Below are 13,769 nucleotides of genomic sequence, written 5' to 3'. Positions count from 1 at the left end.
TAAGATATTCTCTGTCTTATTCTCTATTCTTTTTTAAATTTTTCCCAACATTCTATTTGCTTTTTTGACAGCCACTGCGCACTGAGTGGATGTTTTCAGAGAACTATCCACAATGACCCCAAGATCTCTCTCCTGAGTAGCTGTAACTAAATTATTCCCTATCGTATTGTATGTACAGTTGGGATTATTTTTTCCAATGTGCATTACTTTATATTTATCAACATTACATTTCATTGCCATTTTGTTGCCCAATCACTTAGTTTGGTGAGATCTTTCTTAAGCTCTTAACATTCTGCTTCGGTCTTAACTATCTTGAGCAGTTTGGTATCATCTATAAATTTTGCCACCTCACTGTTTATTCTTTTCTCTAGATCATTTATAAATAAGTTGAATAGAATTGGTCCCAGGGCAGACCCTTGGGGGACTGCACTAGTTACCTCTCTCCACTTGGAAAACTTACCATTTATTCCTAACCTTTGTTTCCTGTCTTTTAACCAATTATCAATTCATGAGAGGGCCTTCCCTCTTATTCCATGACAACTTACTTTACTTAAAAGCCTTCAGTGAGGGACCTTGTCAAAGGCTTTCTGGAAATCTAAGTATACTATATCCACTGGATTCCCCCGTCCACATGTTTGTTGACCCCTTCAAAGAACTCTAGTAGATTAGTACAGAAACCATGAGGACTCCCCCAATAAATTATGTTAATTTATGTGTCTGACAATTTTATTTTTTACTATAGTTTCAACTAATTTGCTCAGTACTGACATTAGACTTACTTGTCTATAATTGCCTCTAGAGCCCTTTTTAAATATTGGCGTCACATTAGCTATCTTCCAGTCATTAGGTACGGAAGCTGATTTAAAGGATAGGCTACAAACCACAGTTAATAGTTCTGTAATTTCACATTAGAGTTCTTTCAGAACTCTTGAGTGAATGCCATCTGGTCCCAATGACTTGTTACTGTTAAGTTTATTGATTTGTTCCAAAACCTCCTCTAATGAAACCTCAATCTGGGACAATTCCTCGGATTTATCACCTAAAAATAATGGCTCAGGTTTGAGAATCTCCCCAGTATCCTCAGCCATGGAGACAGAAGCAAAGAATTCATTTAGCTTCTCTACAATGACTTTTATAATCTTTGAGTCCTCCTTTAGCATCTCGATCGTCCAAGGGCCCACTGGTTGTTTAGCCGGCTTCCTGCTTTTGATGTACTTAAAAATCATGTTTCTATTACTTTCTGAGTTTTTGGCTAGCTGTTCTTCAAACTCCTTTTTGGCTTTTCTTGTTATATTTTTACACTTAATTTGTTAAAGTTTTATGTTCCTTTCTATTGTCCTCACTAGAGGTACGTCTAGACTGAGGCGCTATTTCGGGTTACCAGAAGTATCCCGAAATAGCAACGCCATGTCTTTAAAGGCATGGTATTCTGGCATCCCTGTCACTCTTGTTCCACGAGGGTTAAGGGATTTGACAATATAGTGCCTTATATTGAAATCTGGCACTGTCTACACAGCGCCAAATTTCAAATTATGCTCTTTCCACCTAGACTCAGAGTAAGCTATGCAATTTGCGTAGTGCAAATTGCGTATCTTATTCTGACAGAAGGTTGCTGTCTAGACGTACCCTAGGATTTGACTTCCACTTTTTAAAAGATGTCTTTTTATTTGTCATTGCTTCTTTTACTTGATTGTTAAGCTCTGGTGGCACTTCTTTGGTTCTCTTACTGCATTTTCTCTCCTCCCCAGCACTTCCTGTCTGCAATGGATCAGCTATTCAGTAGCATGCAGGAAGCACTGGGAGGAGGACTAGAGTAAGGGCAAGGTATGATCAGGGAAGGGGGTAGGACTGCATGGAAAGAGGTGAGGTGGGGGCAGAGCAAAGGTGGGAAGAGGTGGTTAAAAGAGCTGGTAAGAACTGAGCTAAGACAGCAGAAGTGATCCATCTCACTAAGTGACACAGTATGCATAACTTAAAAAATTACTGCCTATGACATGTATGTATTAATATACAAATAAGTTCTGGAGAAAAACAAACAGTCAATGGGAACTTTAGCTTATTTCAAAAGGGGTATAATACAGACTCTCCCTTTGTTTCTATGTGCTGGATACAATGGAATTGTCACACTGCATCAGAGCCAAAATCTATCTAGTCCAGTACCTTGTCTCCTCCAATGGCCAGCACTAGGCTCATCACAGCATGGTGTAAGACATCAACATCAGAAAGATGTTGAATAACCAGCCTCCCATGTTAGGTCTTATGCTGATATCTAATAGTTAGTGAAAGGCTTAAACCCTATGGCATAAGGTTTAAATATCCTTTCCAAAAATTTTGTTAGCAATAATCAGAACTCTGGATATTCTTGTTGTCCCTATAGAATTTCTAGTCCTTCTTGAATCTTGTGAAGTTCTTGGCATCAACAACTTCCTGTGGCAATGACTTCTGCAGTCTAATTACACATTGCATAAACAAGTATTTCCTTTTGTCAGTTTGGAATTTACCACCCTCCAGTTTCATTGAATTTCCCCTTGTTCTTGTGTTCACACAGGGAGAACGGAAGCACTGGATCTACTCTCTCAATATCAGTCTATTCTGAAAAAGAGGAGTTTCCCCCACTTTAGCAGTTTTGTATCTGAATAACTTAGAAGTCTTACATAACAGATTTCATTCTGATGGACTGAAGGTCAAATAAGACTGACACACACAAAATGAGTTGTGGGTCATTTCCAGTAGATTGTTCCCCCTACTCAATAAATGCTACCTCTACAGAATGAGAAGAGAATATCGGTAGCTATCCCTTAACAGATACTGTTATTAGTAGGTACATGCTAATGCAGGGTTTTTTTTTTATGGAGTTTGCTTTCTAATGTGATGGATTTCAGGTTCCTAAATGCAGATTAGTAAGGGACATTCCCTGTTGCTGGAGTTGCTCTTGTCTCAAAATACAGAGTTTTGGCCATGAAAAAAATCAATCCTCTGTCCAACATTCTGCGTGTAGCAATAGACTCTGTGTCTGCAATTTATCTTCTTAGTCACCATTTTTCTATTCCCAGGCCTATTTATGAAATGATTTTTTAACATAGCACTGAATTTTGGATAGAAGACAGTTGGCTACATGGAAGCCTGAGACTGTCCAGTTTATTTTTCTCTCTCACAAAGATACTGGATGTTGTCGAAAGCTTTATTACTCCCTATTACTTCTATTGCCAGTATAGATCCCTCACATACAGGAGTACTAATTCTTTCACCCCTGAAGTTCAGAAACTTCTGCAAGACACCGACTGCACACATTCCCCCCACTGTTTGGTGCATACAAAGAGCAACTGACCTAACCTCACCACAGTTTCTTTTGGCCATATCAACTGAAGGAATCAAAATCTTCAAGGCTACTATTCCTTCTCACTTGCAGCTGCCTCTTGTCCCATCTTATCCATGAATTTAGACTGAGAACTTTTAATTGGTGTGCTTTGCAAAAACTAAATAATACAGCAGTTTTCTGGTGTAGTTTTGTTCAGTTTCCGTCTCGTTGTGCAATAAGATCAATCCAGTTCATTCTACACCCTTTGTTTTGGTTGACAGGCTATTGCTCCATGAGGACAGATTTCAAGTATGTGGGCTCTAAACTAGGGATGTTAAAATGCGTGATTTAGCTAATTGAGTAGTAGATAGAATTTGTATCGACTACTTGATTAGTCAATAGGCAGCGCAGCTCAGTTCCAGCTCACACTGGGTACAGAACCAAACCCCCTCTGCAGCAATAATTTAAAGGACAGTAGGAGCTGGGCAGCCTGCCCCCTGGCTCCTACAGCATTTTAAATTGCAGAGCTGCAGTGGGGTTTTATCCTGCACCCAGCACAAGCCAGAACTGAGCAGGGCTACCTGCCCAGCTGACAGCAGCCCCTGTGCATGGAGGTCCCAGCAGAGATTTAGAATCACCTGCTCACTGGGGCTGCTTCTGCGAAACAGCCCCTGCCTGCGGCTGGGTCACCATGGACAGGGGCTGCTCCGCAGCAGTAGCCCCTGTCCCCACCGCCTCTGATAGAGGCAGCAGCAAGGGTGGGGGAAACACTGCAGAGACAGTGCTGGGGAAACCAGCTCCCCTCAGCACTGGCTCCTGTTTCCCGCCCCACTGCCTCTCATACGGAGGCAGCAAGTGGGAGGAATGTGTGTAGTCGACTCGACTACCTGATAAGCATAGACTAATCAGGTAGTCAACTACTCCTTTACATCCCTATTCTAAACTTTATGGCTGGAAACAACACAGGATGTTGTACAGAGTATATGAGCATGGCCTGCCCTGCTGCAGGGATGACCATGCTCTGAAAACCTGCTCCATCTGAGGAGAGTTGTCCCTTTTAGCCTTGCTATAGTTGCAGAAGACTCCAGCAACTACCTAGCAGTGGCAAAAGCACACCTAGGACATCCAAGTGTCTGTGACCTCTACCTGGCTGACCAGCTTCTCACAGCACAATCTCCACAAAGAATCCAGTCAGAGCTCTTCATGGGCACTAATTCAAAGCATGAATTACAGAATAAGTGGTCTTTCTTTCTATCATAAGACAAATTCTTTCATTTGGAAGAGAACCAGTATCATTTCTGTCCTGCATCTCTGATACAATATTATGTACAATGTTTATAAACTCGTTCCATCTTCTATTGCTCTGATGGCTAAGTTCTAATGTAAATTCATATTTTTATAGCACTAGACACAAACATGGAGCACCGGAGATATTTACTTTCATTATCTCTCTCTATAAAAAAGTTTTTCCTGATAGACAACAGAATGTTTCTGCCGGGCCACTGAATGACATCATCACACCATCAGCGTCAACAGGCTCTCTCAGTGAAGCAAAAGCGGACAGAGAGAGTGGGGTAGGCAAGTGTAGCGAGCAGATGGCCCAGCCCACTAGTTACCCTTATATTACTAATAATGCTGAAGTCAGTGAAATAATTTTATTTTGGTGGTTTTGTGCAAAAACTCACGGAGTGTCCATACTACAAGTGCGTTTTTGTACAAGAAAATTTACAGTACATTGTAAGAAGAGAGGGCTTTTTGCGCAAGAGTTATTCCTCTTTCTACGAGGAACAAGCCTTTTTTGCGCAAGAGCTCTTACGCAAAAAAGGTGTGTGTGAACAGTAAACATGGGTTTCTTGCGCAAAAACAGCCTATCAGAAAAAGCACAGGTGCTCTGATGGCCATTCTGTGAATGGCCATCAGAGCTTTCTTGTGCAAGATCTCTTCTGCAAAAAGGTTCTTGCACAAGAAGCCTGCAGCGTAGACGTAGCCTTTGTGTTACAATTTTGAATTACAAATGAAGTTGCAGCCCTTCATGCTTGTAGTTGTGTGATCCAAGCTCCTGGGAAACAGTTTACCTTGGAAGCATGGATATTCTTCGGGAGAATATCTACTTATTGAAATAAAGGGCCCTGTAAACTAAAGAAAATACCAGTTTGTAGAAGATACTCACAATGAATGCCTTTCAGAGAACCCATAGTAGCAGGCTATCTTATGCAAAGCCAGTCCACAAAAGCTTATTTCTTTGTTCATTAATGTCCACTGAGAAAAGGCAACAAAATTTCCATACTTTATAGTACCATGTACATTTTCTATGTCTCAAGAGCAGCCTTAACAGAAACTCATGCCAAGTTATATTTGTGTAACAGAAAAGTTAACTCATTTCTGCTCAACATTCCACATATACAATGTGCCTATTATCAAAAATAAAAAAGATGACAAGAAAAAATGCAACAAGATGGTTTTGTCTTGCTGAGCATTCCTGAAACTGTTTACTTTCCCCCCATCTCTTCATTTAAATGTCTGCAGCTACAGATGGAACCAGTTACTTCACACTTCCTTAGTTAGGAAATGACCAACCATACCCAGTAGGGGACTAGGAATCATTCCTTTACTATGTAAGTTTGGACTTGCTAGAAGAGTTGTCCAAGACATATTATTCCTGTTGTAAATGAGGACTGTTCTCTTCTAACCAACCTCCCAATATAAAATTATGTACTGCCAAAGTGCACTAGGGTGATTTACAGTCAGGTAGAGTAAGACAAGTTTTGGGGCCCAAAAGATTACAGTGTAAGAGCCAAATTCTAACCTTCTTACACCACCCATGCACCCTCATTGAATTAAGGGTGGATAATTAAGCAGGGGCATTTATGTAAGGACCTGGCAGCAAGGACAACAAGATCAAACTCGAAGTAGAAAGGAGGAGGTGCAGGGATTCAAACAGGACTGTCATGATCACTCCAGCTCATGGGGTTGTTTCCCAGTACCATGTGAGGCCCCGATTTCAATGGGCATCAAGACCGAACAGCCCGTAATTGTGGACAGAAAATATACACATAGTTCTTTAAGAGACCACTGGCTGCTGTAATGCTTCTACTAAGTAACTGTCAGCATAATGAGAGCAGTGGAATGTAAAGACAAAGTGGGGTGGTCAGGGGTCACCTTGGAAAGGGAAGGGATGGGCTCACAAGCACTGGGCTCGTCTACACTGGCCCCTTTTCCGGAAGGGGCATGTAAATTTCACCAGTCATCATAGGGAAATCCGCGGGGGATTTAAATATCCCCCGCGGCATTTAAATAAAAATGTCCGCCGCTTTTTTCCAGCTTTTAAAAAAGCCGGAAAAGAGCATCTACACTGGCCCCGATCCTCCGGAAAAAGCACCCTTTTCCGGAGGGTCTTATTCCTACTTTGAAGTAGGAATAAGAGCCTCCGGAAAAGGGCGCTTTTTCCGGAGGATCGGGGCCAGTCTAGACGCTCTTTTCCGGCTTTTTTAAAAGCCGGAAAAAAGCGGCGGACATTTTTATTTAAATGCCGCGGGGGATATTTAAATCCCCCGCGGATTTCCCTACGACGACTGGTGAAATTTACATGCCCCTTCCGGAAAAGGGGCCAGTGTAGACGTAGCCACTATGTGTGGGCAGCTGGCCCCAGCCTAGTAAGCTGTGCAGATTGTTATTTTTGTGTAAACTTGTCGAATTAAAAGATCACATTGATTCAGTGAAAAGACAAAAGCTCAGTCTTTCTTTACAAGGCACATTCCAGTAGTTCACAAAGGTATGTCTCCACTTAGTAATGTTATACATGTAAGAGGTCATTGGCCCAGTTTTTTTCATATGCTGCTAAATTTATGTGCAATTTAACTCGCTTATAAAATACCTAATAAAAAGATTGATTCAAATACCAAGATTATGAATCCTCGTTATTTGCCATGAAAATGACCAATATTAAATAACATTAATTTTCCTGGTTTTAGTAAACATGAGTTCAAAGCAGAACTTGAAATGTGAAACAATAATATTAAATTGTTTACTTGGTAGTGAATTCCACTACAAATTCACTTGTAGCTGAAAGAAATGTACAGGGGATAGACACTTATAATTATATAGATTTAACAAATACATTGAATTTGATAGTTCAAAGTGCCCTAATAATGGCAAGATTTTGCTGTGGTACCAGTTCTTAACTGGTCACTGTTTGCAAAAAACTTGATTTTTCTAGTACAAATTAGCGTTATATAGCTTTCCTCCTGCTTAATGTAATTTCCATTAATAGGAATTGCAAGTACAAGATCTCTGAAAAGAAATTTACAGTTGCAAAGTCCCCAAACATTCTGCTTTCACTGAACATTAGCACAAAGGTTTACTTCATGCACAATAGTAATATCTACTGTGGTGAAGTGCCAGGGAAATTGTTATGATTAGTTTCAGGGCATGATTCTCCACTGCCTTGCCCTTTGTGAAGAGTGACTGTACAATGCTACTGTTTGGATTCAGAAGTGTTATATGGCCATGCAAAGGGCAAGGGAGTAGGAGGAATGAGGCCGTAGTCAGTATATATTCAGCCAATATTCAGTTAGTCCACCACAATTAGAAAAAGAAAGTACAGCTGACTAAGAGAGTACTCCAGAGAGTTCAGAGACTATGAAAACCGACTTTCCCTTTTGCAAAGGTGAGCATCAGAGGCAGCTTAAAGTGCTACAATTTCTAAAGAAACCGTGTCTGTTTGGCTACTGGGAATGTGAGGCAGTGTGCCTAGAAGAGCTATTTGCTACATACTCCTTACAATGCAGCCACCAAGGCGCTCTGGGTGGTTCAGGTCTTGGCCTCAACCAGACATTCCCCAATGCCTTGTATACTCATTTGCATCTGTGCTAATGGATGTGAAATGCTGCCATTCTGATATGGTACATGGCACACTCAGTTTGCACAGATGGTCAGTGAGTAAATGTATAGGCAGTATAAAGCCAGGTCCTCAGGGCTGTCACTGGCAACACTAGCCAGCCTGAATCCTAATGCCCGGCATTTACCCCCAAGTGGTTGGTCAGGGGAATAGAGATTTGAGATCCTTGAGATCTCCCCACATCCTCCTGCACCCAACAACTGAGCTCCTGCCTTTCTGGACCTGCTTTGATCCCAGCAAAAGCAAAGCCAGATAACAGAATGAGTTGATTCAGGTGAACTGCAAGTCTATTGCAGGGACATGATTAGCTCTTCATACACTTTTAAAGGTCTGAAGTTGCAACCCTTACATTGGTTAGCCCTACCCACGCAAGTGGTCTGAATGAATTTAAAGAGACTACACATATAAGTAAAGGCTGCAACAGGCCCTAAGAAAAGACATTTTAACTGATAGTTCATCATATTCCTTAAAATGGTGAAGGAGAGTTCTGTCCAGCACATGTGCACATGGGCTTTGCTCTTTTTTGAGTGGACAACTGCTCCATATGCATGATTTAGTCTATATTACCTAAGGTAATAACATGTAATGCAGCATTTTCTTACAAGAAATATATCTAGCCAAATAGAAATGGCAAGATGGAACAACTACAACAGCAATCTTCAAGGAATGTTAACAAAACTCTCTCCTTTCACAAAAAAAGTGGGCAGACAAAACATTCAATGTTTACAAATGTATGTGTTACGTGTACATAGACACCACCTGTAGCAATGATCACAAACAATTTACCTTTACTCCCAATGCCTCTCCTGAAATAACAGATATAGTCACACCATTCTTGGAAGGCTTGGGGACATCTTTGCTTTTCAGTTCTTGATATTGGGGTTCTACCATTTTCTCTGAACTTCTCAAATTCACCCAGAGTTGCAGAGCATGTGCCGGCTCCTCTGAGCAGAGCATCTCTGCATGAAGAATACCCCGCCCAGCTGTCATCCACTAGAAAGACGATATTGGAAAAACAAAGTACAAAAGACAGGCATTACATTGTAGAAAATGTAAATTTAGAAAACACTAGTATTTCATTACATGGGATTAGTTAACTGAAGTTTTTATCTGGTTAAAAGTCAGATTAGATAAGAAATAACCTTTCCTAACATTTAGTTTATCTATTGATTTAAAAAATTGAAGTGTTGCATTGAAACAATAGAATGTTTATCTATTGTCTCTGTTAATCTATTTTAGCAGAAATTTTAAATAAGTAAAATACAAAGCTTCCCATTGTAACATGAAGTGCTGGGAATTTAAATGCAATAGAGTGGCCGTGTTTAAAAGTAATTTCTATTATAACAGAAAGAGAAGAAGCAATCCTCAACTACAGGCTTTTCACAAATACAAATGAAAAGGCAGAAGTACTCATTATTTATGAATAAGAAGTCAATGATTCTTTTCTGCCTACTTTCCCATACCTGTAAATCTCCTGGGTTCAATTGTCCAGCATGTCCACAAAAGTCTTCATGGGCCATAGAGCCACCATCTAACAGGTAAGTTACCTTTGAAGAATAAGAGAGAGAGAGAGAGAGAGATGAAAATATTATTCAAAGACTCCCGTTTGTTTGTTTGTTTGTTTATAAAAGGGATAGAGCACTCATAAGAACAGAGGTGGAAGTACAAAAGAATTAGTCTATTCCACTGCAGTTGAAATCAGAAAGTTCTAGTAGCCTAATACTGACTGATATGGCCATGCAATCTTTGATTTCAAGATTACCAATATTGAAAAAAGATTTTAGGATCAGCACTGAATCTTTTTGTTCTCAGCCTCTCACTCATTCCTTTTCATCCATTTCTTTTTATGGGCTTCTCCCACAATCCTGTCTTCTTTTTCTCCCCTTTGTTTTTCTTTTAACATTCCTCTTTTTGGTCTCAATTCCATCACAAAGGAAAACTGCAGAAGAAACTAACCAAGGACATATCTCCTGAGTATATTACTCACACAATGTTTTTACTGTGACGGCAACAAGGAAAAAGTAAAACCAACTAAGATTATTCTTGCTGCAGAAGGCACTAAGGACAGTTGCAAAACGCAACCCTTGGTCAGTTTAATCTGCACAGACATATTGGGGAAAGGAAGTGCATTTAATGATATTCTTGCAGCTGATGATCCAGTTCTAGACTCTGATTTTTATGATAGCTCTGCAGCTATGAAAGGACTGTAAAATACAGCCAGCTGAACAAGCCACTGGGAAATTCCCAGTTAGCCACATCGCTTGGAGGGACTGGTCAGGGGCATGGCCAAGAAGAGGTTCCATGATCTAAGCACCAATGTAGCCCAGCTATTCTCCGCTGCAAGAACAATCTCTTGGGGGCCAAAGCAGCTGTGCATGAGTTATAGCACATCACTTGTTCTTGCTCACCTCTGGAACCAACCCTATGCCAGGCTGGCCCCAGAAATGTAGTAGGAGCACAACTGTACAGTGCAGCTATCTTTGTCACCCTCCCACACAAGCTGAGACATAGTTCCACTGGAGTAAAACAGAGCCACTACAAATTATGGATCATAGGCAACAGTGCCAAGAGTGGAGGAAGGCAAGGAGTACAATTACATGTGGGGAAAAAACATAAAAATAAGGCTATATAAAGCAAAGATATAAAATGCACCACATATTTAGACTTCCAGACTAAATAGCTTGTTAAACCAAATTTGATCCTCCACATTGGGGTCAGACATCAACAGACAGCTATTATCAAAGAGCTCCTGCCTCTTACTCCAAGCCAAACTCTGGTGTTGCCAATGTATTGTCAGACCTCCAAAAATCATGAGATTTTAAAAAAATATATCTTTGCCATGTGCTTCTGGATATTTGCAGTGTTATGGTAGTCATGTTTCTTCCACAACATTAGAGAGGACACATCTCTCTCACTAACAGAAGATGGCCCAATAAAAGGTATCACCTCACCTACTCTGTGTCTCTTTTGAGTCCCTCTAGAAAGCCCCCTGTGTGTAATCATTTCTGGTTCACAATTCAACCTGAAATGCACATCAAAAATACACACCTCCCTGCTGATTGTTCGGAGGAAATTTTTGCTTACTCTTTCAAAATAACTGGGATAGGCAAGCAGTTTTCCTATCTCTATCTCTTCCTCATACAGTTATCCTCCTCATTTTCCACAGTCTCTTCTTTAGTTTCCTACTTATCCCATACATTTTCAGCCCTATTGGAAGAGATGGCAGACATCTTGAATGAGGAAAAAGTTATAAGCTGGAAAGCAGAAATACAGAAATCAGGTGAAACTTAAAACATCCAAATATCACATGACTATTTGCCATACTAAATTCATACTACTTCAATACTAGAAGCTGATGAAGCAGGGCAAGTTACTGGAGTCAATACTGATGTTCATTCTCGTGTCAAGGCTGAATTTTGCTTGCAGAACACAACCAGAGAGCTGCCTTTTATTTATGCAAGGATAAAAGAATTGAGGAAAGGGATGGAGCCTTTTTCCATATTAAGGAAATACTGTCTGTAGGCAAATAGCAGCTACTACTGCCACCTCATCAAAAAGCACCCTGAGCAATGCAGCTATGGATCTGTTTATGTTTCAGAGAAACACTATATTATTTTTGTGCAATGTACGTTTGCTTCAAATTGCTGAAAAATCTAATTTTTAAAGAAAACAAATTCCTCTTTAGACATTTACCCACACTAATCTTCCTCCTCATCTCATGTACTCTCTATGCCTTTCTTCAAACAACCTAAAGCCTAACAACGTCTCAATTTTATCCTGCATTTATTACAAAAGTTCTAAAGCGCCTATTTCAATTACAGAGACATTGCTAACATTTCAAAGTCTCTAGAACTAAGTCCTTGTGGTTTATGATGTTTGTACTGATTTATGTCTCCACTGATATATAACTTTCTTGTGAGTTTTGTGTACAGCTTTACGTTCAGTTCATCTTATACTCAAGAATTACATAGTAAGTACCAAAAGACTTTTTTTAATGCACAGCTATTCTTCCAATTAAAAACTGTTTTCCCGACTTTCAATTGTTTTTCCCCTCCACTTTAAAAACACATTGTTGCAGAAATTGCATGTTTTTTACTCTGTTTTAATGCAATATTAGAAATTTTATTTCAACAGCTCTCTACTTATTTTACACCTTTCTATTTATTAAAGGTTGATTGCTGTTTTTCCACTTCACTGAAAGAAGATTAGTGTCTCAGAACTTTTCTGGCCTATTTCATTAATGTGAGCATTCTCTAGTGCCTGGCTGGATCACTCATGTACCAAAACTGCGTCCTCACACATTAGTATTGCTTTCAAGACATAAGTAAAGTTAAATTTTTAAATCTATGGATGGGTTCATCACTACATTACTCTAATTTGATGTTGGTATAACTCCACGGAATACATTACTGTTACAACAGTATGACATTGTTGCTGAATCAGGCTATTTAGACTCTTCTGGACGCCATTTTGATATGCCAATACTACATATGGTATTGCAAAATATATTTTACTCTTTTCTTCTGTTACAGAACAGATGGTATACGGTAAGCTACCTAGAGACTTCCATTACAAACCTTCTGTTTATGTAAACGCTTAACTTTCTCCTAAAATACTTTTTGGCCTAGTTCATTTTTCCTAGGCATGCTATCAGTCTTGAGGTGACATTTTTACAGATGTCCAAAGGAAAGTTTGTTCATACATTTCTGAGTTATGCAAGGATAAAAATACAAGTATGCTTCTCTTCCATAAAAAGAGTTGGTTCTGCACTGGAGATGCCCCCCACCCACAACAATTACAGGGAGCAGCCATCAGTAGCCGATACTATAGTGCTAAGGAGTGGGGATGATACAGAGACACAGAGCCCATATACCGCCCGTTGGTTCCTGGTGTTTGTAGCCTGAAAGAAAAAGACCACTTGTTTAATACTGGTATAAAATATTGGCAGCTTTGTACAGAACAGCACAAACTTTTGGGCTCCACTTCTCTTTCAGAAGGTGCAAGGTGAGGGAGTTAAGAATCAATTCCTCTAAAGAATTACTTCAGAGTTTTGCCCCAAAATCCTAATGTTGGCCTTATGAGTAGTAGTATTGTGAGAGTGGACATGAGCTGGTTACATCTGAAAGAACGGGCAGGGGAGTGTAAATAGCTGTGTTGCTGTCCCCTTTTCTCCCGTCACCCCAAAAGTGTTGCTAATAAGTTTTAGGCAACTTTGACCTTAAAATTCAAGATGCAGGGCCTGCAACGTATAACTATGATGATCTTAAACAAAGTATTTGCACTTATTTTACCATTGTCTATGGAGTTTATGATCAATCAATCCATGATTTAAAAAAACATCTTTCTACAGTAGGTTGTTTTGAACGGCATTTACTCTCGTGTGGAAGAGAGACTGGAAGCAGTTCCAAGTCCCATCCTGAAAAAAATGCCAAATAAAGTTGGCTGCATTGGGGCAATTTTTTTCTTACAATAGTTTTTATTTTGTTAATAGTAGCCTTGCTGCAATCTATATTATCTGACAGAGTTTACTAGCATGAAAGAGTCAAATAATTTTTACATGTAAATTCTATTTGA

General features: G+C 39.8%; 1 protein-coding gene across 8 annotated transcripts in view; it reads right to left on the bottom strand.

Annotated features, from left to right (window-relative positions):
• The window catches only part of PIR (pirin), an 81,651-nt gene that overhangs the window by 46,650 nt on the left and 21,232 nt on the right, over window positions 1-13,769 (bottom strand). For all 8 annotated transcript variants that reach the window (XR_016348229.1, XM_075914348.2, XM_075914341.2 and 5 more), the window contains exons 4-5: window positions 9,659-9,742; window positions 8,982-9,188 (exon numbers count right to left, since the gene is read on the bottom strand). Coding sequence is in view for 7 of the 8 variants with exons in the window: in XM_075914348.2 (XP_075770463.2) it covers window positions 8,982-9,188; window positions 9,659-9,742 (291 nt within the window). In the remaining variant the exon portion in view is untranslated. The remainder of the gene's footprint in view (window positions 1-8,981; window positions 9,189-9,658; window positions 9,743-13,769) is intronic.

Source organism: Pelodiscus sinensis, chromosome 1 (assembly GCF_052426305.1).
Source record: "Pelodiscus sinensis isolate ZL-2025 chromosome 1, ASM5242630v1, whole genome shotgun sequence".
NCBI classification, from domain to species: Eukaryota; Metazoa; Chordata; order Testudines; family Trionychidae; genus Pelodiscus; species Pelodiscus sinensis.
The sequence above is the reverse complement of the archived record's forward strand: the minus strand, read 5'-3'. Positions and strand labels throughout refer to the sequence as shown.